Here is a 27,823-nt window from a genome sequence, read left to right as displayed (position 1 = left end):
TATATCAATGTGTACGCTCCTGTAGTAGGCCAAGAGAGATTGAGGTTTTCAGATCCCCGCACGCGGCCTTAGACGACGTTAAGATGAACGAGGTGGTCTTCTTGAGTGGTGACATTAATTGCACCATCAACTACCAATTAGATAGGATCCATATGCAGCCTTATCACCCCTCTGTCCAAGCACTATTAGGCATCATCAATTGCTTTGACCTTGTGGATATGTGGAGAGACGGCAACCCTCACGCCAGGCAGTACACCTGAGCAACGGCAACTCCGGCCTCGTTATCTTTTACACGTCTGGACACATTTATTACTTTTAGAAGTAATATAAATGCGTGGCATGCAATAACTATTTTACTAAGTGGTATTTCTGATCACATTTAATACGTTTAGAAGTAATATGAATGCGTGCCATGCAATAACTATTTTAGTAAATGGTATTTCTGATCACATTTATTACTTCTAGAAGTAATATAAATGCGTGCCATGCAATAACTATTTTACAAAATGGTATTTCTGATAACATTTAACACTTTTAGAAGTAATATAAATGCGTGCAATGCAATAACTATTTTTGCTAAATCGTATTTCTGATCACATTTAATACTTTTAGAAGTAATATAAATGCGTGCCATGCAATAACTATTTTACTAAATGGTATTTCTGATCACATTTTAATACTTTTAGAAGTAATATAAATGCGTGCCATGCAAAAACTATTTTACTAAATGGTATTTCTGATCACATTTAATACTTTTAGACGTAATATAAATGCGTGCCATGCAATAACAATTTTACTAAATGGTATTTCTGATCACATTTGTTAGTTCTAGAAGTAATATAAATGCGTACCATGCAATAACTATTTTACTAAATGGTATTTCTGATCACATTTAATACTTTTAGAAGTAATATAAATGCGTGCCATGCAATAACTATTTTACTAAATGGTATTACTGATCACATTTATTACTTCTAGAAATAATATAAATGCGTGCCATGCAATAACTATTTTACTAAATGGTATTTCTGATCACATTTAATACTTTTAGAAGTAATATAAATGCGTGCCATGCAATAACTATTTTACGAAATGGTATTTCTGATCACATTTATTACTTCTAGAAGTAATATAAATGCGTGCCATGCAATAACTATTTTACTAAATGGTATTTCTGATCACATTGAATACTTTTAGAAGTAATATAAATGCGTGCCATGCAATAACTATTTTACTAATTGGTATTTCTGATCACATTGAATACTTTTAGAAGTAATATAAATGCGTGCCATGCAATAACTATTTACTAAACGGTATTTCTGATCACATTGAATACTTTTAGAAGTAATATAAATGCGTACCATGCAATAACTATTTACTAAATGGTATTTCTGATAACATGTATTACTTCTAGAAGTAATATAAATGCGTGCCATGCAATAACTATTTTACTAAATGGTATTTCTGATCACATTTAATACTTCTAGAAGTAATATAAATGCGTGCCATGCAATAACTAATTACTAAATGGTATTTCTGATCACACCACTGTATTCATAAAAATTTACTTTAACTGTCCTTTAGTGAAAATAAACACATTGGCATTTTAATGCCAAACTTTTATCTGATGCCAAACGTGGGTTGAGCAGACGAGCTAATTTTTTTATCACTGAAGCAGTGGTGGGATGTGGGCAAAGTACAAATAAAGTGCTTTTGTCAGCAACACGCGCGCATCAAGCCACCTCGAGCCTGCCCACTAAGATCACAGAGCTCGATGCTGACACTGTGCACCTGCAGCAATCGTTTACACAGCACTTTGACTCCACGTCTGCTCAGTGGCTGAAGGAAAGGTCCGTGCTCCTAGGCGACCTACTGGGCTCAAGGTCTCAGGGTCCACTAAACCGCGGTCAGGCCCCAGTGCTCGACAGACAGTGGACCCTCCCACGTGCTTTTTTCTTCTTTGAACTGGAGAAGAAGTCGGCGTGCCAAAGGACGAGTCGCTTGAGGGCCCCCGTCGGGGCAGCTGGTGCCAGGACACCAGGACGCGGGCGAAGTGCGCTGCATCGCTGCTGCGTGTTTCTACCGGGACCTCTTCACTGCCTGACAGTCTGGACGACTGCGTGACGGATCAGTTCCTTCAAGGTCTTCCTAGAGTCGCAACTTAGCAGGCGGAGGAGCTGGAGAGACTCTCATTGACGTTCCAGGAGCTATCGGTAGCTTTGAACGGCGCTGAGCAGTGGGAAGAGCCCCCGGCATCGATGGACTCGCCGTTGAAGTTTTTAAGAACTTCTCGTCTCTGCCGCAGCAGGGTCCTGCAAGTGACGTCTTGGCCGAGAGCGTGAAGTAACCGGGGAGCTGGCTCTGAGCTGCAGGAAATCGATGGTGACGCCGGTCCCCAAGAAAGGAGACATGCGTGACATGAGGATCTGGAGGCCAGTCTCCCTCCTGTGTTCGAACTACAAGATCATCTTGAAAGCTCTGGCAAATCGCCTCAAAGTAGTTGTCACGGACATAGTACAACCCGGTCAGACCTACGGTGTCCCTGGCCGGGTTATCTTTGATAATGTTTTTTTAGTCAGGGATGTTGTGGATATTGCAGCCTTGTGGTAGGTGGAAGTGGGATTGATCTCGCTGGATCAGGAGAAAGCCTTCGACAGGGTGGAGCACTCACACCTCTTTAGGACATTGCATTCCATGGCTTTTTGTCCAGTTTTGTTGGCCAGCACCAAGATCTTCCACACAAATGTGTCTGGTCTCAAAGTTAACCGGAGGCCTTTCCGCATGCAGAAAGGGATCCGCCAGAGTTGCCCACTCTCAGGCACGCTGTACTCTCTCTATCGAGCCCTGCGCCAAGCCTTTGAGACAGAGTCTATCGGAGCCTCTCTCTACTGACAGTTCCGATGGTGCCTGTAAAAGTCTCGGCCTGTGCCAATGGCGTCTTAGTGGTGGTCTTCGTAAAGACCGATCGGGACGCGGAGCTTCTCAGTGCCCATGTGGCAGAGTTTGAGCGCGCCTACCTCTGCACGGGGTAAACCTCGTAAAAAGTGGTGGCGTTTCTCATTGGAGAATGGGGTAGTCGCATCCACTCTCCCTCTCTCACCTCTTTCTCTCACCTCTCTCTCACTCTCACCTCTCTCTGTTACAGCCTTCCAATCTTCTGCTTTATTTTAAAAAAAATCTCTTTCGTCTCACCACAGCCTCAGCAGCGGCGACATAAGAAGCCTGCAGAAGGGTGAACTCCGACAGAGCTGCAGGAGAGCGGTGGTCACCCTACTGCCCAAGAAGGGGGACCTGTGCCTCAATGAGAATTGGCAACCCGTGTCCCTCTTGTGCACCGATTACAAAATATTTCCTAAGGTGCTGGCAAACCGTCTCAATATAGTGCTTGATCAGCTGTTCCAGCCGGAACAGTCGTATTGCATCCCCGGCCGGTGTATATACGATAACATCAGTACGGTCTTACGGTCAGAGATATAATCTCCCTTGCAGAAGCACACAACATGGACTTGGGCCTCCTCTTCTTGGATCAGGAGAAGGCCTTCGACCGGGCGAGCCATGAGTACCTGGATAAACTCCTAACGTCACTCGGCTTCGGCCACGCATTCATCTCACACATTAGGCTCCTGTACACGGACACATCCAGCCTCATGGAGATAAACCAGCGGTTTGGCGCCCCTTTCCATTTGATGAGGGGGGGGTCAAACAGGGACGCCCCCTCTCGGGGCTGCTGTACACCCTGATCATTGAGCTGCTTCTACGCCACCTGAGACAAAATCTGTCTGGCCTCAGTGCCCCAGGACCTGAGAACGCAGTTGTCAGGCTCTCAGCCTTCGCAGACGACATATGCGTCATGCTCAACGACACACATGACATCTCCGCGCTTTGCAAGTCGGTTGTCGTGTACGAGAAGGCTGCAGAGTATGAGAAGGCCTCCTCCACCAGGGTCAACTGGGCCAAGTGCAAGACCCTGTGTTTGGGGTCGCGATGCGGTGTGCTTTCTGTGCTCCTCCAGGAGGCCGACGGAGTTAAGTACCTTGGGGTGTCTACCTGAGGAAACCACGCATTGCTCGGAAACATCTGGACTGAGCTGACCAACCAAATTGAGGCCAAATTACTGGCATGGGCACGCCTCACTCCGCAGATGTCCTTTAGGGGCCGAGTGCTCGTCGCTACCAACCTGGCAGCATCCGTGCTGTGGCACAAGACCAAGGCCCTCCAGCCTCCTGTCGGGCTACTCACCAGAGTGAACTGCTCACTCACGCACTTCATCTGGCATGGGAAGCACTGGCTCAAGTCGGAAGTTCTCTGTCTGTTGGTGGGTGAGGGTGGCCAGGGTCTGGTGGACATCGCCGCCAGGGTCATGAGCTTCAGGCTCATGGCCGTGAGGCGGCTGCTGTATGATTGGGAGGAACTACCCTGGAAGTTTCCGGCTCTCACCCTGCTGAGAAACCGAGGGGGGGTCCCTACAGTACAGAAAGGAGCTCTTCCAATTGAACCTGAGCCTGGTCGACTACACGGGGCTGCCAGGTTATTGCCAGGTTATTACCAGAGCCTTTTGGACGCGTGGCAGTTTTGAGTGAAGCAGAATGCTCACGCACTACGACCTCACACATTTCCTGAACGAGCCCCTTGTTCTGCAACGGCCTCTTCCAGGGGATCAGAGGAGAGAGAAGACCCTGACTCAACACTTCACATCAGTAGGGCTGTGGAAAGTCTTCGACCTCGTGCAGGGCCACCAGTGGAAGACCGCAGCACCGCGGGACTCCGCTCCATGCTCGCCGGGGAGAAACTGCTGCGGGACGTGCTCAGCGCCATGCAGGAGCTGCGCCTGAAGCTGGAGGCGCCGGAGGATGGTTGCAGCCCTCCCCCCACCCTCCTCCTCCTCCTTCCCAGAGTTGCACTTCTCCTGCATGCAGCCCCCTGGCCACAGCGACTCCAGGAAGCTACTGAAGCTCTGAGGCTGCAGGAATGTGCCCCTGAAGAGCACCCCAAAGAATGTGCTCAACATGTTCTGTGTCAAGGCGCTGCATTCCCAGAACCTGGCCGACCTACTGGAGACAAAATGGAGAGATAATTTATCTCCCCTCATTGTGGCCGCCCCCCAGTAAAACAAATGTTCAAGTGTCCCGTAGCCAAACACTGTGGTAATCTCCAGTGGGGATTGGCACACTGCACGCTGCCATCGGCCGTGTGGCTCAGCCGAATCTCCCTGGGGGTACCAAACTTGTGCTCTTTCTGCAGTGCCAGGGAGGCTCTGCCCCACCAGTACTTACGCTGTTATCAGCTCAACCCAGTGTTCCACCTTTTAGGGACCATTGTCAGGAAAGTGGGGATGCCCTTCTACAACAGCAGCTTCGTATATGGGATGCCTTACCTGGATAGCAAGTGCCACCATCTCGCCAATGCATCTGCCCCCAGGCGAAGATGCCGATGTACAAGATGAGGAAAAAGATGCTCCAAGGCAACACTGATGGCTGCGCTGTAGTGCCAGTGTTCAGGGGCCTGCTCAAGGCGCGGCTCCGGCTGGAGCACTCGTACCACTCACATGCCGGCGATGCGCCCTGCGTCTTCTTCGAGTGCTTGAGGGCCCTAAAAGACCTCTGTACCGGTGTGAACGGCACCGTCCTTGCCACCTTCGAACGCGCTCGGTCGTCGGGCGTGGCATGCGCGATGACCACCACCACGTGACGCTTTTGTGTTATGCGGGGCACGTCCAGTGCCAGGTGCTGCAGCGCGTGCTTTGTATTGTGTTGGGTTATTTGTTGCTGGTGACTGTGTTTCGAATCGAAACCGGCTCCAGTGCTGTTGCTGCTGACAACATTAAAGTGGTTTAAAAGTCAGTCTCCTCTCTCTCTCTCTCACCTCTCACTCACCTATCTATCTCTCCTCTCTCGCTCACCTTTCTCTCGCTCACTCACCTTTCTCACTCTCACCGCTTGCTCTCACTCACCTCTCTCTCGCTCTCTCACTCAACTCTCTCTCAACTCACCTTTCTCTCACTCTCTCTCTCACCCCCCCACCCCGCCACCTCCACTTCTGCCTCCTGGCGTTAAACTGGAACACACGTGGGTGTCTTTGGGGTGATGCTGATTTCGCATCATGGAATTTGGATGGGTGTCTTGGAGAGTGGTTGGGGAGGCTGAAGAAGTGGATGCCACTTCTCCTACTACTCTCCTTTAGAGGGCCGAGTGGTAATCATAAACACACTCGTGGCCTCCACTTCGTGGCATCGGCTCGTGTGTTTGGAACCCGCACACTCGTTACTATACTCAGTGCAGACCCTGGCAGTTAACTTCTTCTGGGATGGTCTGTATTGACTCAGGAAAGGCGGTGCTGCATCTCCCGCTGAGTGAGGGTGGGAAGGGGGATGGTATACCTGGCAAAGCAGGGTAGCCGCCTTCAGGCTAAATTTCTTGCACAGGCTCCTGTATGCAGAACAGTCCCCTCTCTTGAAGGGCGTTTGCTCTTTTTATTTTCCAAAACGATGGTGGCAGTCTGCGCCACGACTCCCAGTGGCTTTTAATTGACATGGGGAAGGTGGTAGACGGTAGGGGGGGGGCTATCACCATTTTATAAAAGTTGTTTTAATGCATGGTGATTGCTGCGGCTTGAGTGAAATGGAGGGAGTTGTAACAGCATTGTAGCGGAGCCTCTGTTACTTAACCCCTATATCCAGGGTGGAATATTTTAACTTGAGAGCGACTTGGTTTCGAGTTTTATGGCCAATGGAATCACCAAGGTCAAGGACCTGCTCAACTAAAATAATTTAATGTGGGAAGCTGCAGAGTGCCCGATGCCGCTTTTGAAGCTACACTCCGTACGGTTCGTGGAGAGACTCTTAGCAAACATCTAGTCAGTCTTACCGTAACAAGGCGTGGCAGTCTTGGAAAAATTGATTGATGACCCCAATATTCCCATGCTAGTTGTAGGTCCAGCGATCTGTAGGACTCAGAGTACTGGAAAATTTTATTTAAAGACGCCACAAAAGGCGAGCTCTGACTATTGCACGTCAAGGTTTACAACTTTGAACCTTTAAAATATTTGTGTGGCACGGAATAGAGGGGGCATCTCCCTCTGCCCAAGACTCGCTTCCCGGCATAGAGGGCCGTGTATAAGGTATCCACCCTCAAGAGGGTTGGGGATTTGCAGTGGAGAGTGGCGCATGGCACTGCTCCATCCGGTTTGCTATTGAAACACATCGAAGAGGCGTGCAAGCTTTTCCCATATTGTGACAGCAGTGAAACCGTGTCTCCCGTATAAGAAAAGGTTTTACCCTTTCTGGAAATAAAACAGAGGGTGTTAAGATGTTAAAACACCAAACAGAAACCTGTTGAACACGCAGCATAAAGTTATTCAAATATATGAATCGGTTTTACTCTTTTTGGCAATAAAACAGGGGGTGTTAAGATGTTAAAACACCAAACAGATACCTTTTGCAAGGAATCAAGTTACTGCATTAACCACATGTGGTAGTTGTGGCGAACATGCGATGCTTTTTTTCGTATGCATATTCACCACAAGTACCGTGCGTAGTTAATGCAGTACATGATTACTTGCAGAATGTTTCTGTTTGCTGTTTTAACATCTTATCACCCCCCGTTTTATTGCCCGAAAAGATTAAACCTATTCTTATATTTTGATACTGGCAAGGGAGGTCCCATAAAGTGTCTCACGTGGTTTGCCCGCTGTCCAAGGGTCGCCCTCCTGTTCGTAAAATTACGCGCAATCCTCAGCAAGATGTCCCTACTAGTTTTATACATATGTAGAGGAGTAAAAATGGGGACGTGACGTCATGTGTGCCGTCCAGTGCGATGACGTCACGGAACGTGGCGTTATGTGCGCTGGGCGGCTCGATGATGTCATGTCTCCTCTAGTATTTAAGGGGGACCCCGTGACGAAAGCGGGGTCACTGTGGGAACGGGTAGAGTGAGAAAGGTGGAGAGGGAACCAGGGGTAGAGAGGGATCGACGAGAGTCAGGAGTGTAGCCGGTGGTAGCCGTAGGAGGTGCTGCTCTTCCCGGTCGGTGGGGTTGGCGAGTGCCCCCATCCGACTCAAGGGAGAGAGACCGGAGCTAGCCGGGCTGGACCAGGACTTGGTGTAGGACCCCTAACCCCTGGGAAGTTGTCACACCCTTTGTGCTATTGTAATATACTTAATAAACCTTTGGCGGAAGCCCTTACCTTCAAGCCGTCTCCGATTCGTCGTCGGGAACTCCTCAACACATATCTCGGTTAATTTTTGGATTCATTTTTTTTCCCCGCAACGACAGCGAGAAAGGGCTGCTTGGCCAATTACCTACTGGGACAAGCCAAGTTGGCAATTTCAAAGAGTCGAAAGAACAAGTTGGCAGGTTCCGAGTGCGCGAACACCACTTTCTTATTCCGTCTGCTGGCGAGCACGGGGATTCAGGTTGAGTTTTGGTTCTTATAAGATGATGAATGATCTGGGCAAGTTCAACCGCGGGTGGTGCGCTGACGAAGCACTGTGTGAAGTCTGCAATGGCGACTTAGTTTTTCACTGTTTATGCGATTTGTGCGCGATGTCGTCTGTGACGCATTTTTTACTTACGTGGAAATTTTGCATTCTGGATAAGAGAATCAAAAAGTGCTAAAAAAAAGTCGACTCTCTCGATGCAGCAGTCAAGTTCCAGATGCGATTCGCCGATAACCAAAACCGTGGAGAGCAAATTTCGTGAATAACCAGATGATTACTGTACTTTTGATGATCGCAATATCACACATATTACCTTTAAACTGCGTAGCTTCCACCTTGTATTTGATGTTTATAGGAACAAGGTTATTCCCACTGTAACGACATTTTAATAAGATTATTATTTCACGTCAATAATCTGCACGCGCAATGCAACATTACTTAATTGCAAAATACTACTCCCCCCGTGGTCACCGTGAAACCAATGGTGAGTGGCAGCATGTAACTTTATAACTTCGGTGTTTTTGTACACGCCTGCTGATGTGGACACAGAGCAACCAACTACAATTTCACATTCAGGTGGATGGGTGTGAGTGGGTGTGTGGGGGGGGCATGGGTGGGTGTGAGTGGGTGTAGGTGAGTGTGGGTTGTCTGGCAAAAATAACCCCCTACCTCCTCGTGGTGCCGGATGACAACGCTGTGGTGGGCAGTGCCTTGGGGGGAGGGCCAATTTAGATTGGCCATTCCCCTCATGGCGTTTGGAATCACCACAGCGGCTGTATGGGGTGCTAGGGGCTGGTATTAATTACCACAAAACCGCGTTTAAAATATCTCATTAATAAGCTTGGGCCGGAGGTCCCGGGGGGAGAGGCGTCAATGACGTCTCTTGGCCAAACCCCATTTGGCGGAGCCAGGAGATTGAATATTTATCCTCAGGGCTCCTTCAGAAACAACAAAAAACCACTGAAGATGGCCACATGGAATGTTCGAACGCTCACTGCGGAGGAGAGGCTACCACTCCTCTGTCAGGAGTTGGACTGGTACCACCTGGATCTCTGTGGCATTTAGGAGGTCTGGTGGACTGGCTCTGGCTCCTGCCACCACGAGGGGTGAACAGTTCCCTACTTGGGGCAGGAGACCACCAAACAACAGGGAGTGGCTCTTCTTCTGAACAAAATAATTAAGGGGGCGTGGGAGCATGGTGGTGATGTATGGGAAGTGGTAAGCCCCATACTACTTTGGGCTCGCCTTCCCATCAACTGGAGGCAAGGAGTGGTGGTCGTGGTTACTATGCCCCCACCGAAGACAAACATCCGTGGAGGGATGCAGGAAAGGCCGATTAGTCAGATGGCTTCTATGAACTCCAGTCACAGGTGCCAGCTAAAGTGGCCCCTCGGGATAGAGTCATCCAATTGGGCGACTTCCATGCCCGAGTTGGTCATGATGCTGGTCTGGAGTGATTGGAAGACATGGGCCAGATCAGCTAAATTACAATGGAAGGAGGCTGCTAGATTTATGTGCAACCCATGGGCTTGTAATTACCATAACGCTGTTCCGGCATCGGCACATCCACACAACATCATGGATGCATGCTGGGTCCAAGCAAGAACATCTTCTGGACTACATAGTGATGAAACGGCGGATACGGGCCCATGTCCTTGACACCAGAACCTACCGTAGAGTTGATCTGCCCACTGACCATCGAATTGTCATCTGTATGATGCGCCTGCCATTCTTCCACTCCGGTGGTGGGTGGACACTTAGGACCCCATTCAAACCCAAGGTGGCCTGGTCTCAGCTAGCTGATGAAAGTTGCAGGCGAGAATTTCATAATGACTTGCGTCTGGGGTTGGCATCATCCCCTACTCCTCCTGATGTCGAGGGGAATTGGGCGAGGTTTAGGACTGTGGCTCATGCAGCTGCAATGGCTGCTTTGGGTACACTGTCCAGACCTCCCCAGAGTCCCTGGCTGTCAGTGTTCAGGCTGGCTGAGAAAAAGCGACAGGCCCTCTCTCATCGTCTACAGCATCCCACGTCAGAGAATGAGGAGGCTTACCGCAGCCTTCGCTGCAAGGATGGGTGGTGGTCGCGGATTGCTGAGGAGATGGAGTCTGCCTCAAATCGCTATTTAACTCCATCAAAAAAGTAACCTGCAGGGACACACCTATTACCATCATTAGGGGAAAAACGGTGATCCAATCTTTAACCCCCAGGAACAGGTTTGCAGATTTTCTGAGCACTTCTCTGAAGTCCTGGGGGAGGGGAAATCCCTCGGCATGGAAAACATCGTGGGACACATTGGTAATGACCCTGCTAAGGATGCAGTGTCTCAAATATTGGAAGAAGTCACCCCCTGTGAGTGGCTGGCTGAGGTGCCATCTGTTGAGGAAGTACTGAAGGTGATCCGGAGTCTGAGACCAGGAAAGGCACCGAGCAGAGATGATCTCCCAAGCGAAATGCTGAGGGAGGGTGGCGTTTGTGCAGACTGCCCTATATTACATCATAACAACAGTCTGGACCACTGGACGGGTTCCGCAGGATTGGAAGGATGCCCTGGTGGTCCCCCTCTTTAAGAAGGGGGACCACACAGACTGTAACAACTACAGGGGAATCTCACTCCTCAGTGTTCTGGAAAAGGTCCTGGCAAGGATTATTCAAAATCGCCTTGCTCGGCACGTTGAGGAGATGCTTGCGTAGCCCAAATGCGGTTTCAGGAAAGGGCGGTCGTGCACAGATGCCATATTTTCTGTCCGTTTGCTACAGCAGACATGTAGAGAATTCCGACAAAACCCACATCTCTGCTTCATTGACCTGGACAAGGCCTATGATACCATCAGTCGGCTTGAGCTCTGGGTTATTCTTCATGCTGTCGGAGTCACTGACCCTCTGCTCACGATCATTAAGGACCTTCATGATGGTGAGCGGGCCCGGGTAAATCTACGTGTCCGGGAGTCGGAGCCCTTCCCTGTTCACCTTGGGGTGCGACAGGGATGTCATCTGGCTCCAACATTAGTTAACATATTTTTCTACCACGTAGTTCATGAGGCCTTAGATGGCTGTACCGGAGAAATTTTCATCTGGTACATATACAATGGGAGGCTGATCGATGCCTGGGTGCAGTCAAGAGATGGCTCCCTATTTGTCAACCACGTTATGTATGCCGATGATCTGGTAATTTCCGCTCACTCAGAAGAGGAGTTGGAGGTGCTGCTGCTGAACCTGGAGCGTGCCACTAAGAGGTGGGGCCTTACCATCAGCCCCACCACAACTATGCACCTGCCCTGGGTATTTTGTACCATCGGACACTCCACCCCCACAACTCTAAATTGGTGATAGGGCAGTTGTTGAGAGAGTGGAGAGTATCCCATATCTGGGCAGTGTGCTCATGACCAGCTCCCGTTTGAAAGCAGAGGTCTCACTCCGAATCAGTCGAGCGGCATTATATTTTTATCGGTTGTGTAACGCTGTGTGGAAGCTACCTGGTCTGTCGCTCCGCACGAAGCTTCAGGTCTTCCTCGGCCACGGTCATTCCCTCCCTTCTCTATGCTTGCGAAACGTGGACCCCCCTAATGGAACATCTTCACCATTGAGAAACATTTAGGCTGGGCTGCTTAAATGGGTGCGTCACGGGCTAGAGAAGAGATGGAGTGATGTGGTACAGGAGGATGTGGAGCCGAGTGGACTAGCCAATGACTGGTACCAGCAGTGTCAAGATCGGCCTCTGTGGAGCAGGCTCGTGAAGGACGCTACTGGGCAATTGGAGGCAGTCGCCCTCCAACAACAACGGAGGGCAGAGGATCGGCGCTCACAACAACGAGCGGAGTGCCGTGTGGCTAAAGCACAGCAAGTTGGTGATGATGTCTCCTCCATTGTATTTGTGAATTTGAGCACTGCGTGGTGGCACGGTTTCCCATGGTCTCTGTTCTGGATGACCACAGTCACTACTACTACCGCAGAGGTTTTTTTAAGTTTCTATTTGTGCATCAGGATATCCGCATCTCCTGCTGCTCTGGTTTGTGGATGCTGCTAAGAGTGAGACCGCGACGAGCGGTGTTTGTGAGTTCTGTTGAACTCCACCCAGCTTTCCAAGCTTCATCAGGTGTAAGCGGAACGGGCTCCAACAGGAGGCCTTGCGTGACTTCACGCGATGACGAGGGGGAACGTTGTCGAGGTGCTGATGAATTAGAAAGTTGGCTGTTCTCTTCGTATTCACAGGGACTTTGGCAGAGGGTTTTTTCTACTGTTTTGAAATTAGTCTTCACGATAATCGGACATTGTCTATACACCGGTGGATATCCCCTCCCCCCCTCCAATCAGATCTCCCACCAATCCCCTGCCCCCTTGTTTTTGTGTGGTGGCAGCAGCTCCGTTCCATGCCCAACTTTCTTCATTAATCGATGGGTATGTGTGTGTGTGCACGGGCCGTGTCCCTCCACCTAAACTCAAGATTGCATTCCGGTGACACGGTGGGCTTGGGATATCCCGTAAACTTCACGAGAATAAATAGTGGTTTAAAGCTTTCGTGACTGCAAGGATTCATCTTCTTTGGTTCTTTCGGTAAAGTCACGTAGAATGAGAATAAAATAAAACAATAAAATTCTCATGATGTTTCGGCCACAACACAAGCGGCCTTCTTCAGGTGAAGGAACAAAAAACTGTCGGGACGACAGAGCTCCAAAAATTTGGAGCTCTGTCGTCCCGACAGTTTTTTCCAAAAATTTGGAGCTCTGTCGTCCCGACAGTTTTTTGTTCCTTCACCTGAAGAAGGCCGCTTGTGTTGTGGCCGAAACGTCGTGAGAATTTTATTGTTTTATTTTATTATTTTATTCTCATTCTACGTGACTTTACCGAAATAACCAAAGAAGAAGGAATAGTGGTTTACGCTGGCCTACGATGGACGATGGTCTATGAATGGGCGATGGTCTACGATAGTCTATGTAGGTCTAAGATGGTCTACGATGAATGGTGGTCTATGATGAATGATAGTCTGCGATGGTCTTCGATATTACATACTGGTCTATGATAGTCTATGATGGTCTACAATGATCTATGATTAATGGCGGTCTACGATGGTTTACAATGAATGATAGTCTATAAAAAAAGTGATGGTCTACGATGAATGGTGGTCTACGATATTGTACAATGGTCTATGGTGGATAATGGTCTATGATGAAAGGTGATCTACAATAAGTGACGGTCTATAATGGATGATGGCCTATGATGAATGGTGGTCTATGACAGTCTACGATGGTCTACGTTGGTCTACGATAGTCTATGATGGTTATCATCATCTACGATAGTCTACAATGGTCTGTGATAGTCTGCGATGGTCTGCAATGAATGGTCTACGATTAATGGTGGTCTACGATGGTCTATGATAGTCGACAATGGTCTCTGATAGCCTATGATGAATGGTAGCATACAATGGTCCCCGAAAGTCTATTATGGTCTATGATGAATAATGATCTACAATAGTCTACCATAGTCTATGAAGGTCTACGATGAATGGTGGTCTACAATGGTCTATGATGAATGGCGGTCTACAATGGTCTATAATGGTCGACGATGAATGGTGTTCTACAACAGTCTACGATGGTCTATGTTGAATGGTGGTCTACGATCATCTACGATAGTCTACGATGGTCTACAATAGTATACTGACGATATTCGAGGTATATTAACAAGGATTTACACAGCTCACTCATTGACATGCCAATTTCTCTGCTCCAGCAGACCCACCTTTCTCTCTGCCCCCCCCCCCCCTCTCTCTATTTAAGGCCACGGCACAAAGGCATTGGGTCTGTGTGTGTCCATGTTGTGTCTCTCTCTGTGTGTCTCTGTGTTGTCTCTCTCTGCTCGTGTGTCTGTCTGTGTGTCTCCGTGTCTGTGTTTTATCTCTCTCTCAAATTTAGTTTGCCCTGATGACGACTGCTTGTGTTGCAATCTATTATTTAATTTATTTTCTTTCTACGTGACTTTACCGCAAGAACCAAAGAGTAATTCCTGCAGTCACAAAAGCTTCAAATCAAGTTTTTACTACTGTATACATACAGAGCAACCTTACTATGTATATATAGTAAAACCTTAATGTATACATAGACAGGGTGCTTCAAAAAAGTAAACAATTACATGGGACTATCGTTTTTAATGGGAAAAGAACGAATTATACACTAACATGATAGCAAATGTATGTTAATAGCTGCAAAGAGTTTCCACGTGTTCACCATCATTGTCAACACATGCCTGGAATCTTCTCCAGATGGTCTCCAGAGCCTGGAGGCAGCAGCACATTTCTCGTGGCATTGTTGCAAATTGTCAGAAGTGTAAATTTTTTCGCAGCACCCTGTATATACATCCTGAGACATTACCGTAGTTCGTCGTCGACTGCGCACAGAACCCGCTCTCTAACGGTGCATGCATCCTGCGTTGTAAGGGAGGGCGCATTTCCGCGTCGTGAGAAAAGTCTCCTCCCCGGCATGGGGGAAGAAGAACGACTGGATGAAGTGAGTTTTCCGAGTAGCCATAACAAGTCAACTCTTGTTCGTAGCGGGTTTCACGAAGGGTGGCCACCGGACGTTGCCGAGAACCGAAGTATCTCGCTCACCTCGAGAAGAGCTGGCACTCCTCACTCGTGAACATGCGCGCGTACTTGTTGTACGACACGTAGCCCCGGAGGGCACTGCAGGGCATCCCCCTCGGCCTCGCGCACCACCACGCCTCGCCACGCTCTGCGTCGCCAAAGTCGCAGAGCCTGCCACCTGCCGTCGCGTTCAGGAACACGTGGCAGGGAGACCGCTCCTCGTGTCGGCCAGACACAAACGAGCCCCAGAAGCCGATCTTGTCTGGCACGGCCTCGCGCACCTTCTCCAGCATCGTGACCGCCTCGCTCGAGTGGACGAGCACCACCTTGGGGTGGCTCTCGCCTGGCCATGAGATACGGAAGGACACAAGGTATGTGCCATTGCCGCAATCGGTCACCGCGCCGGATGCAGCCGCGCCGAGCCGCACGTTTGAGAGCCTGGCGAGCAGGAAGTCCCCGCCATGGTGCTTGGGACGCCCGGCGAAGTCTCGCACCTTGACTTCGACGAGCAGCGTGTCACCCACGCTGAGTGGTCGCGTCCTGTTGCCATTAATAACCCTGGCAATGCTGTCGGAGGCTGATGAGGCGAAGGTCATGTCCGCGATTGGGCGAGCAATGAACTTCGGTTTATTTCTAAACATCATCTCGTATAAACTCGCATGACAGGAGTAGACCACGGGCATGGCCTCGTCAATCTTTACCAACACCTGCAATAGAAGATATTTTTTTGTGTTAATTAATTTGGAAAAGCAATAGCAAAATAGTACCCCCTCTACACCCCCTCACCCACCTCTTCTTGCAAAATTCCTGCCCAATTTCAGGTCTGGTGTTCGGAAGCATGATAATCAGAATAAGAGTATATCCCGACCAGAGACCACTGAGATAAGAACTTGACTTTCAAGGGCTACTCAGGCCGGCAGACAAAGCGTTCCACAGTTGCGGCTTGTAAAAATAAAAAATAAAAAACGAACAACAATAATAAAAATTATGTTATAAGAATAGGTTTTACCCTTTCTGGCAATAAAACAGGTGTTAAGATATTAAAAAACCAAACTGAAACCTTTTGCAAGGAAACACGTCTGCATTAACCACATATACTCGTGGTGAACATGCAAAAATGCTTTGGCAGTATATGCATTATTTGAAACTGATTGGTTCACACCAGAGACAGCTTTCATTATAGCCTAGTCTCAAACAGTGTTAGACCAGGGGACGCCAAAAGGCGAACAACACAAAGACAATGCACTATCAGGACATTGAGAGCTCGGAGTTAGCAGCTACATCATGGGACCTCTCTAGCCAGTATCAAAATATAAGAATAGGTTTAACCCTTTCTGGCAATAAAACTAACACTGTTTGAGACTACAAACACCCGCACCTAGCGACTTGCAAACACAAACACGCACCCACACCTACCTACTTGCAAACACAAACACAGCACCAACACCTACCTACTTGCAAACACAAACACGCACCCGCAACTACCTACTTTCAAACAAACATGCACCCGCACCTTCCTGTAAACAAATACGCACCCGCACGTACTTGCAAACCAACATGCACCCGCACCGACTTGCAAACGAACACACACACCCGCACCTATTAGCCAACGAACACACACACCCGCACTTACGAATCCCTATACTTACACAACACCAGCACTTATGCACACCCACACTTACTAGCTGATCTGCCCACTGACTATCGACTTGTCATCTGTAGGATGCGCCTGTCATTCGTCCACTCCAGTATGGGGTCCTGGGTATACACCCAGGACCCCATTCAAACCCATAGTGGCCTGGTCTCAGCTAGCTGATAAAAGTTGCAAGTGAGAATTTCATAATGGCTTGCGGCTGGGGTTGGCATCGTCCCCCACTCCTCCTGATGTCGAGGGGAAATGGGCGAGGTTTAGGACTGTGGCTCATGCAGCTGCAATGGCTGCTTTGGGTAAACGGTCCAGACCTCCCAGAGACCCTGGCTCACTTAGGAGGTGTTCAGGCTAGTTGAGTAAAAGCGATAGGCCTACTCTCATCGTCTACAGCATCCCACGACAGATAATGAGGAGGCTTACCGTAGCCTAAGCTCGAAGGTTTCAAGAGCCGTGATGTGCTGCAAGGATGGTGGTGGTCGCGGGTTGCTGAGGGGATGGTGTCTGCCTCAATGGGCCATGATCACAAATCGCTCTTTAACTCCATCAAAAGAGTAACCTGCAGCGCCACACCTATTACCATCATTAGGGGAAAAAACAGTGATCCAACTCCAACCTCCAGGAACAGGTTTGCTGATTTGCTGAGGATTTCTGTGAGGTCCTTGGGAGGGTAAATCGCTCAGCCTGGAAAACATCGTGGGACAAAGTGGGGATGACCCTGCCGAGGCTGCGGTGCCTCAAATATTGGAAGAAGAAGTGGCTGGCTGAGGTGTCATCTGTTGAGGAAAGACTTAATGTGATGCAGAGTCTAAGACCAGGAAAGGCACCGGGCAGAGATGATCTCCCAAGCGAAATGCTGAGGGAGGGTGGCGTTTGTGCACAGACTGCCCTACATGACATCATAACGACAGTCTGGACCACTGGACGGGTTCCCAGGATTGGAAGGATGCCCTGGTGGTCCTGCTCTTAAGGGGGACCACACAGACTAAGAACTACAGGGGCATCTCACTCCTCAGTGTGCAAGGAAAGGGCCTGGCAAGGATTATTCAACATCACCTGGTCAGGCATGCTGACGAGAGGCTTTGGGAGCCCCAATGTGGTTTCAGGACAGGGCGGTCCTGCACAGATGCCATATTTTCTGTCTGTCTGGTACATCAGAGGTGCAGGGAATTCCAACAAGACCTGCATCAAGGCTTATGATGCCATCAGTAGGCTTGGGCTCTAGGTTGTTCTTCGTGCTTTCGGAGTCCCTGACCCTCTACTCACGATCATTAAGGACCTTCATTGTGGTGAGCGGGCCCAGGTAAAATTACGTGTCAGGGAGTCGGAGCCATTCCCTGTTCACCTTGGCGTGTGAAAGGAATGTCCTCTGACTCCCACATCTGACATATTTCGACCACGCAGTTCGTGAACCCTTCGATCGCTGTACCGGAGAAATTTTCATCTGGTACAGATACAATGGAAGGCTGATCGATGCCCGGGTGCGGTAAAGGCATTGCTCCCTATTGGTCAACCACCTTATGTATGCCAATGATCTGGTAATTGCTGCTCACTCAGAGGAGAAGTTGGAGGCGCTGCTGCTGAACCTGGAGCTTGCCACTAAGAGGTGGGGTCTTACCATCAGCCCCACCTGGGTATTTTGCCCCATCGGACACTCCATCCCCACAACTCCAAATTGGTGATGGGGCAGTTGTGGAGAGAGTGGAGAGTTTCCCATACCTGGGCAATTTGCTCGTGACCGACTCCAAATCAGTTGAGCGGCATTATCTTTTCATCGGTTGCATAACGCTGTGGGGAAGCTACCTGGTCTGTCGCTCCGCACAAAGCTTCAGGTCTTCTTGGCCACAGTCATGGCCTGCCTTCTCTATACTTGCAAAACGTGGACTCCCCTAATGGGACATCTTCGGTTAGAAACATTTAGGCTGGCCTGCCTATGATGCATCCTGGGTTTAACCAGGCAGGATTGTATGAGGAGCTCACAAATCCTTGAAAGATCTTGACAAGTCCCATCGGTGAGCTCCTCCAGCAGGCAAGGCTGCGATGGCTGGGTCATGTAGCCCGCATGCCCAGCCACTGCATGCCTAAACAGCTTTTGTTCGGCCGGATAGAGGGGGCTAAATGGGCGCGGCATGGGCTAGAGAAGAGATGGAAAGATGTGGTACAGGAGGACGGGGAGCTGAGTTGGACGAGCTGAGTAGATGACTGGTACCAGCGGTGTCAAGATCGGCCTCTGTGGAGGAGGCTCGTGAAGGACGCTACTGGTCAGTTGGAGGCAGTCGCCCTCCAACAACAATGGAGGGCGAAGGAGCGATGCTCACAACAACGAGCAGAGCGCCGGGTGGCTAAAGCACAGGGAGTTGGCACAGTACGGGGCACAGGTGGTGCATCAGCCAGTAATCTCAGTCAGTCGATCCGTGGCACCTGGGTCTGCCCCATGACCTCTTGCCAGCGGGTGTTTGACACTTCACGTGGCCTCAACGTGCACATAGCCTAGCACAAGGATCTTGGTGACGTCACCGCCACTTAGTAGCAAATATCGGTTGTTGTTGTGTGTGCGGTAATGTACCGGTTAGCACTACGCTGCGCTATGAACCCTGCAATTCGAATTCGATTCCCGCTCACGACTAACACTCTGCGGTTATCTGAATGGGTACAGCGCTTCCCCTAGGTCGATTGTGCAGACTCATTGTTCCCCATCCGACGAGCAGGCCAGAATGAGGACTCACGTTAACTGAAAGTAAAACAGGGATGATTTAAAAACATATTCATGTTACTTTGATACGTTTTGTTTACTCTGCAGTATATATTACAGTTTTACACGCAAATGTATAGTGACATAAATGGTGTCACTATGGTGTTAGCGCCAACTACTGTCATAAGATTGGAACTGTGCGTCTGGAGCCTCTTTCTGGCACCAGAGTAAGTATGGAATGCGAGCGAGCCCTAGGAGGCATAGTCCTGGTGACGGCCTGAGAGAGGGCAAGTAAGGATGTGAAAGACTGCTTGAACCCGAGAGGCACGTGACCGGAGCAGGGTAGCGAGGGGGGCCCGAAGGGGGCTTGAGGGACACGTGATGCTCACTCGAGATCCTTCTGGTTAGATCCAGAAGGGGGCGTGGCCGAAGGCGGAGCGAGGCCACACTCAGGAGCATAAAGGGGCAGTCTTGAGAGCGCTCGCGGCTGTTCTCTGGCATTAACCCTCGGTGCTACGTCTCTTCGATCTTCGGTCGTAGCTCGGCATCGTGGGTCAGCCTTAGAATGTTACCGACTCAGTCAGTTATGTAGTTACCCTGTTGGGGTCTAGTTAACTTTATTTACTCTTAAGTAGTAGCCATGTTGGGGACGTGAAATAAACGAGTTGCCGTGTGGGCATTTAATTGCAAGTGCATCTTCGTCGTCTTCCGACTTACGAACGGCTTCTCAAGAAACCAATTGTGGCCATAAGTTGAGGGCTCCCCACCCGTCGAACCCCATTCACTCTCGCGGGCTCAAAGGTCGTGGCTCTGTGGCTTCATGCCCAAATCTGCCGATTGTTCAATTACTCGTGGTTGTGCCTGATAGATTTCTGCTGCACGTCATTGCGACTGTGGTGGTTGGTGGTGGTGGTGTTCCCAGCATATGGCAAGGAATCAACGAGGTCCAGCTCGATCGCACATGATCTTTCTTCCTCCGGTGATACGGTTGCTGTTCCCGGATATACGTGCCCGCCCACGACACTACTGCGCCAGCTACCTCGATCTACTCTCACTTACGGCTCAGCCGAGCAACCCATTGACTCTATCATTCCATGTACACATTTCAGATCATACTTTCTACCATCATCCACCATCACGCTACCCACTTCTATCAGCTTCATCCACCATCACGTTACCCCCTTCTATCAGCATCACCCACCATCATGCTGCTTGGTGTACGTGCTTGAGTTCACTGGCTATGTGTTCCTGGTCGGATATGCATTGGGCTCTATGGTGCAGAGTCTTGATGAGGGAATTCTTAAGGCTAATGGTTACTCCGACTACACAATCCGCAAAGCTATCACTCCAACCATGAAGAAGGATCCTCTTGAGGAGCCATTCAAAACCATCACTTTACCCTACATTGCGGGGATCACAAAAATCTTGAATAAACACAAGATCCAGGTCCGATTCAACACATTACATAAAATCCGTGATCTGGTTCCGTCTGTAAAAGATGTGATTCCGGACATACAGTACCCTGGCGTCTACAAACTAAGTTGCCTCTGTGGCAGCAGTTACATTGGAGAAACCAAACGACATTTCTCGGACCGCATCCGTGAACACAAAGCAGACCTAAAACACGGTAGGACCAACACCTCGGCCGTGGCAGATCACTGTTATAATTCAGTAGGCTCACATGACATTGACTTCTCCAAGACAGAGGTTCTCTGCAAGCCATCTGGCTACCATGAGAGATTCGTTCATGAGGCTATCCACATATACATATACAAACACAGAGACAATTTCAACCGAGAAGATGGATTCTGGCTTAACAATGATTGGAAGGATTTGATAAACCATTTCAGGTCTTAATTGATTGTTCACGCTTACGGTGGCTTTCAGACTGCATCCATTATTTTCGTCTCTCCCCTCTTTTCCGAACATAGATGGACTTGTCCATCTGAAAAACTGCCAAATCGCTCTCCGTGGTGATAACATAAAAAAAAACCCGCCACTTTTTTCAAATTTTCTTGCTGTGGTTTTCACACCTGATGATGTTTGCTTGTGTTGCAGTCGAAACGTCGTGAGAATTTGTTTTTTTATATTTTTAGTATACTACACTACACTATACACTAGTGCTGTACTAGTAACGAAATGGCACGTTCTGTTTACGTGACAAACGTTACCAACTGGCTGTGTCGGGTGGTGGCGGATTCAATGACACAACATTTATATTTTACACGATCCAACCCAACAACCTCCTCTATTATGGATGACATTGGTCGTGAAAGCCTCCCACGTGTCAAACAGATAGGAGCTTCTCCTCATTTGTATTAAGTTAATTAATTTTTCTTCTAATTAAAAAGGGAATCTTTAAATTGAGCAATTTTCTATGATGGGTACGTCTTTGAATATAACAAGTTGAGTCAAGTCATCAACAATTGTTTTTGAGGGGGGAGGGGGGAAATATTACATGTTTGGAGTAGTTGTTAGTAGTCTGATCATCGATAAACATTGTAAAAAAATAATATCAGGATAATTACTATATTTTTTTAAAACGTTTGCCTGGAGAAGACAGGCTTTGTGAACTAGTAAGTAATAATCCAAATGTACATTCCATTCTAGGATCCCAACGCGCAATACATGAAAACCAGCGAAAGAACAAAAGCAGAACCAGGGGGGGCAACTGACTGAACTAAAGACGTGAGGCTCAGTTTAAAGAGATGGATTTTTCAAAGCAGATTTGACTATATATCTACCGACTCCGATTGCCCTGATTTCAAGTGCTGAGGCCTTCCATAGCTTGCGGTTGCCACGTTAACAAAAGCACCGATCACCAATAGAGCGACAACCTAGAACCAGTGGAAATGCTGAGCAATTGGGAGATCAGAAGATCTTTCCGGACATTGATGGAATATATAAATGTGAGTAGTTTCTGCAAGTAATGTGGTCTGGTGAGCCCCTTTTTTTAAAGCCTTATAGGTTAATGGCATCCCTTACGCGTGTGTAGTGATTGTCCCACACGATCCCTGGGACCAGAGTAATCAAGAAGGCTGGAGAAAACACTCCATGCTCTGATTGGTTAGGGCACGGGGAGCCAAGAAGATTTGCCAGAACATTCAAAAGGGAAACAGCTGGAGGGTTGGGGTGAGTGCCAGGTGGGACGGTTAGGGCAGGTGAGGGTGAGAGAGAAGCGATGATTGGTGGATGGAGTGCAATGAAGTGCGGATACAGGAAGAGGTTAAAAGGGGCAACAGGAGGCGGAGTTCGGGGCGTTGTGGAAGAGAGCGAGAATCAAGGTTTGACAAAATTAGAGTAGGTGTTTACACATTCTGGCAGAATTAAAACAGGAGTTGTGTTAATATGTTCAAAACACCAAATATAAACCTTTTTGCAAGGAATCAAGTTACTGCATTAACCACACACACAGTACTTGTGGTGAACATACAAAAAAACGTGTTTCTGATAATATATGGCATTGTCTTTGAACTGATTGGCGTACACCAGAGACAGAAGCCTTCTTTAGGGCCTAATCTCACCACCAGTGTCAGTAGACCAGTATAATAATATACTATTACTTATGTAGTGATATTGCGGATGTCAACGTGGAATGCCGGCCTTAGAGAGGCACGGCCGTGCGATGTATTGACATCGCGGGCACCACTCACATGTGGGTGCAGTACCGGCCCTGGAGGGGCTCGGTGAGCGCTGACTGACAGCCCTGGATGGCACCACGCTCTGGATGCAGTGCCGACTCCTACATGATAGGGTGTGAGAGTGCCGGCCATGGGAATGGGGTTACTAAGGGCCATGGCACTCTGGTTGACCCCGAAGGACACGTGACCAGTAAAGTCTACACAGGGCCCCCAGGTGGGGGGTAGGGGTGGTCACGTTTCAGGTCTGAGATCCTGCTCGAGGATTCTAGAAGGTGGTCGTAGCCAAGGGCGGAGCCAGCCACGCCACAGAGGATAAAAGCCAGGTCCCCGAGAGGAACCAGCTGCTGTTGCTCATCCTGAAGAATCTACGTTCTACGTCCTACAGAGTATCCAACACGTCGACCTGGACCCAAGCTGTGGTCCGGTCCGTTGTAGCTAGTTACCGTGTAATTAGTGCAGTTAGCCTGGTAGTCCACCAGCATAGATTGTTGTAGTGTTAAGGGGTAACTACCCCGTGTGTTGGTATTAATAAAGGTGTTGCCTCCAAAGTGTATGTCTGCGACTCAGTTGAATCCACTTCACTTATGTAGTCTATTAGTCTTTCATAATCATGTAACAACGTTATGCATTGTCTTTAAAACTTATTGGCCTACACACGAGACAGCAGCCTTCTTTAGGGCGTAGTCTCACCAGCAGTGTCAGAATAGAGAACGCCAAAAGGCGAAGAGTACAAAGAGGACATATGTGTGGACCAGTGCCGTGACAAATAACAGGGCCAGAGTCTTCCTTCACGTGTACCAGCATGAAATGTGCACGGTAAAGCTTTGAAATTAAAAAGCACAACAACCTTGAATCGTACCTTGAGGTTGCTGGAAGAATACACCATGACGATTACCACCAGAGCGAGGAGAACAAAGATCTTGATCTTGATGTCCATTGCCCTGACAATAGCTCTCGTCCAAAGATCACTTAAGGGAAAGATACAAACCCATATATAAGCAATAGAGATCCGAGGCTCACACAGCAAAACCCCGGTACAAAATGTACACGCATACACGTACATGCATACAGATCCATACACACGTACATACACATGCATACAGATGCATACACACACACACTTGAGTACAGACACGCATCAAAGACAAAGATCCCCCGTATAACCTTAGCACACTGTTTTGGCAAGGGCTGTTAGCGAGCACCTATGAAGGCCAGAACGGTACACGAGGGGTGGGTGGCCAACACCACTCCCAGCCGCCTTTGTCTCTCCAGCAGCGATGTTTTTACGCACCACACCAGATCATTATTTGAGGCTGAGTCGACCTAGGGGAGGCCCAGGACCGGTTCATATAATCATCACTGGGTCTTGGCCATGAGCAGGAAGCGAACTCAGGTCGCCTGGTTCATATCGCAGCGTAGCGCTAACTGCTACACTACCGCTCGCCAGACACACGTACATACATACACACACGTGCATGCAGACACATACACACACGTACGTATATACAGACACATACACACATGCATGTATACATAAGCACACAAACATCCACATACACACGTGTGGTGCCACGACCGTGGAGCAACTCCGCAAGCGCCGCGACTCCCTCCCGGCCACCGCACTAAACACACACCGGCACGCAGCGCACCCACGTAGTGTCCTGGCGAGGGGTTTGCTTGGCACGTCGGGTTTTAATCCGAAGGGCCCCTAGGGGGAGAGTCCCACGGTCTCCCGGTGCCAGGAGATTGGCCGATCCCCACAGGACAGGTTATATTGCGGTGACACGAAATTGGCTTCACATTGTATGGGTGCAAAAAGAAGATGTTCCCTGGGCCAACCGTAATGAGTTACTCACGAGACTGGGTGGAGGACGGAGGGTGGAATATTAGGCGTGAAGAGCAAAACCGAAGGCTCAAACTACTGGGCACGGGAGAACTATGGGTAAGGGGTGGAAAGAGCAAAAAAGACGAAGGCATGAACTAAGAAAACGATGGGTGGAGGCGTAACGGACGCTCCAGGTGAGGGCGGGGAAGCAGTTGTAAATAGAAAGGTAGGCACGTGATTAGCTGCACGAGGCAACGCCCCCGCCCCCCCCCCCCCCCCCCGGACCTTTGAGGTTTAGAGTATAAAGGTGGGAGCCCCGGGACGATTTAGTCAGTTGTCTTCAACCTCCGGGCCATCACGACCCACTCCCTGCCTGTCGTCCTGCCTCTTCAAGCAACTCACATCATCCGTGTGATGGTAGCGAGTGCTGCTGCGAGACAGTGATTGGGCAAGTCTTCTCTCGTCCTTCTCCCTCCGACTCTCTCAGCGTCCGTGGGACACCGCCAGTCCCGTTTCAAGGTACGTGGTAGGACGTCTGAGTAGCTGGGTTCATAGGCAGAGTCACGCTCGGCTCTCCTCGCGAAATATTCCTCCTCCGGGCCATGCGTATTGGCGCCACTAATAAACTCTCGTACAGAATATTGGTGTAGTGTGACTTCTGGGTGTTGTGGGCAGAATATCGGCGTAGCGTCTGTGATCTGTGTGTTGCGCGTCTGCGTGGGGGTGGTGTGAGTGATTTGAGCGTGCGCGTGAGGCGCGTGCACTGAAGCACACAGAGCCGCCGTCGTGTGCACGTGCTTGCCCTCGCGTGTGTTTACACAGCACGCTTTACACAGCGCGGTTACACAGTAGAAATAGCTCTATCCCGCCATTCCTTTTCTGCTAACATTAGCCTCTGTTTGCACAGCATTGCGGGCACGCGGATTAGGGCTTAACGACCAGGAGGGGGACGCGTGCATTTTCATAGCGCCTCCGTTCCCTTTGGCCAGCGCCAGCTTTGTGAGGGGAAAACGCGCCTTCACGCCTCCGTGTTCGTTTTTGTGTGGTGGGGTACGGGTGCGTGGGGGAGATAACCCCGGGCGGTGGTGAGCCAGCCGAGTAGCGATGTTGGCGCGGGGGGGGGGGGGGCGATCACTCAATCGGCGGGGGCCTGGCAAGACGCAGCCGAAGAGGAGGAGGGGAGGAGTGGAGGGGGTGGACGTCGGCCCCCACACACGTACATATATACAGACACATACACACACACGTACATACATACAGACACATACACACACGTACATACATACAGACACATACACACACGTACATATATACAGACACATAGACATACAACAACAACAACCGCCATTCGCCACTAAGTGGCGGTGACGTCACCACGACGCTTGTGCAAGGCCATATGCACCTTGAGGCCACGTGAAGTGACGAACGCCCGCGGGCAGGAGGTCACGGGGCAAATCCAGGTGGCATGGGTCGACTGACTGAGATGACTGGCTGGTGCACCACCTGTGCCCCCTACTGTGTCAACCTGCTGTGCTTTAGCCACCCGGCGCTCCGGTCGTTGTTGTGAGCATCGCTCCTCCGCCCTCCGTTGTTGTTGGAGGGCGACTGCCTCCAACTGCCCAATAGCGTCCTTCACGAGCCTCCTCTACAGAGGCCGATCTTGACACCGCTGGTACCAGTCATCAGCAAGTCCACTTAGCTCCACGTCCTCCTGTACCACATCACTCCATCTCTTCTCCAGCCCATTCCGCGCCCATTTAGCCCCCTCGATCCGGCCAAACAAAAGCTGTTTCGGCATGTGGTGGCTGGGCATGTGGGCTACATGACCCAGCCAACACAGCCTTGCCTGATGAAGGAGCTCACCGATGGGAGCTTGCCCAGATGTTTCAAGGATTTTTGAGCTTCTCACACAATCCAGCCTGGTTAAACTCAGGATGGATCGTAGGCAGGCCAGCCTAAATGTTTTCAACTGGCGATGATGCTCCATTAAGCGGGTCCACGTTTCGCAAGCGTAGAGAAGGGAGGAAATGACGGTGGCCGAGAATACCTGAAGCTTAGTACGGAGCGACAGACCAGGTAGCTTGCACACAGCGTTACGCAACTGATGAAAAGATATTGCCGTTCGAATGATTCGGAGTGAGACCTCTGCGGTTAAACTGGAGCCGGTCATAAGCACACTGCCCAGGTATGGGAAACTCTCCACTCTCTCCACAACTGCCCCATCACCGATTGGGAGTTGTGGGGGTGGAGTGTCCGATGGTTCAAAATACCCAGGCAGGTGCTTAGTTTTGGTGGGGCTGATGGTAAGGCCCCATCTCTTAGTGGCACGCTCCAGTCTCAGCAGCAGCGTCTCCAACTCCTCCTCTGAATGAGCAGCTATTACCAAATCATCAGCATACATAACGTGGTTGAGCAATAGGGAGCCATCCCTTGACCGCACCCTTGCATCGATCAGCCTCTCATTATATCTGTACCAAATGGAAATTCCCCCAGTACAGCTATTGAAGGCTTCACGAACTACGTGGTCAAAATAGATGTTAAATAATGTGGGAGCCAGAGGACATCCCTGTCGCACCCCAAGGTGTACAGGGAATGGCTCTGACTCCCGGCCACGTAGGTTTAACCGGGCCCTCTCACCATCATGATGGTCCTTAATGATCGTGAGCAGAGGGTCAGGGACTCCGAAAGCACGAAGAACAACCCAGAGCCCAGGCCTACTGATGGTATCATAGGCCTTGACCAGGTCAATAAAACAGAGATGTAGGTCTTGTTGGAATTCCCTACACTTCTGCTGTAACAGACGGACAGAAACTATGGCATCTGTGCAGGACCGCCCTTTCCTGAAACCGCATTGGGGCACCGCAAGCCTCTCCTCAGCGTGCCTGGCAAGGTCATGTTGAATAATCCTTGCCAGGACCTTTCCCGGCACACTGGGGAGTGAGATGCCCCTGTAGTTGTTACAGTCAGTGCGGTCCCCCTTCTTAAAGGGGGGGACCACCAGGACAT

The 27,823-nt window shown here is 49.6% G+C and overlaps 2 protein-coding genes across 2 annotated transcripts in view; both read right to left on the bottom strand.

Moving 5' to 3' along the window:
• The window catches only part of LOC142929761 (NXPE family member 4-like), a 31,016-nt gene extending 6,550 nt beyond the window's left edge, over window positions 1-24,466 (bottom strand). Inside the window, exons 1-3 of the mRNA XM_076071598.1 lie at window positions 23,852-24,466; window positions 15,036-15,718; window positions 8,748-8,806 (exon numbers count right to left, since the gene is read on the bottom strand). Of these exons, the coding sequence (XP_075927713.1) occupies window positions 8,748-8,806; window positions 15,036-15,718; window positions 23,852-24,091 (982 nt within the window). The 5' untranslated portion in view covers window positions 24,092-24,466. The remainder of the gene's footprint in view (window positions 1-8,747; window positions 8,807-15,035; window positions 15,719-23,851) is intronic.
• LOC116948535 (sonic hedgehog protein-like) overlaps window positions 1-27,823 on the bottom strand; it is a 128,671-nt gene that overhangs the window by 32,233 nt on the left and 68,615 nt on the right. The gene's annotated exons all lie outside the window — the stretch shown is intronic.

The sequence above is a fragment of the Petromyzon marinus genome, chromosome 34 (genome assembly GCF_048934315.1).
Source record: "Petromyzon marinus isolate PM22_M1 ecotype Great Lakes invasive population chromosome 34, UKy_Petmar_22M1.pri1.0, whole genome shotgun sequence".
Taxonomy (NCBI): Eukaryota; Metazoa; Chordata; class Hyperoartia; order Petromyzontiformes; family Petromyzontidae; genus Petromyzon; species Petromyzon marinus.
The sequence above is the reverse complement of the archived record's forward strand: the minus strand, read 5'-3'. Positions and strand labels throughout refer to the sequence as shown.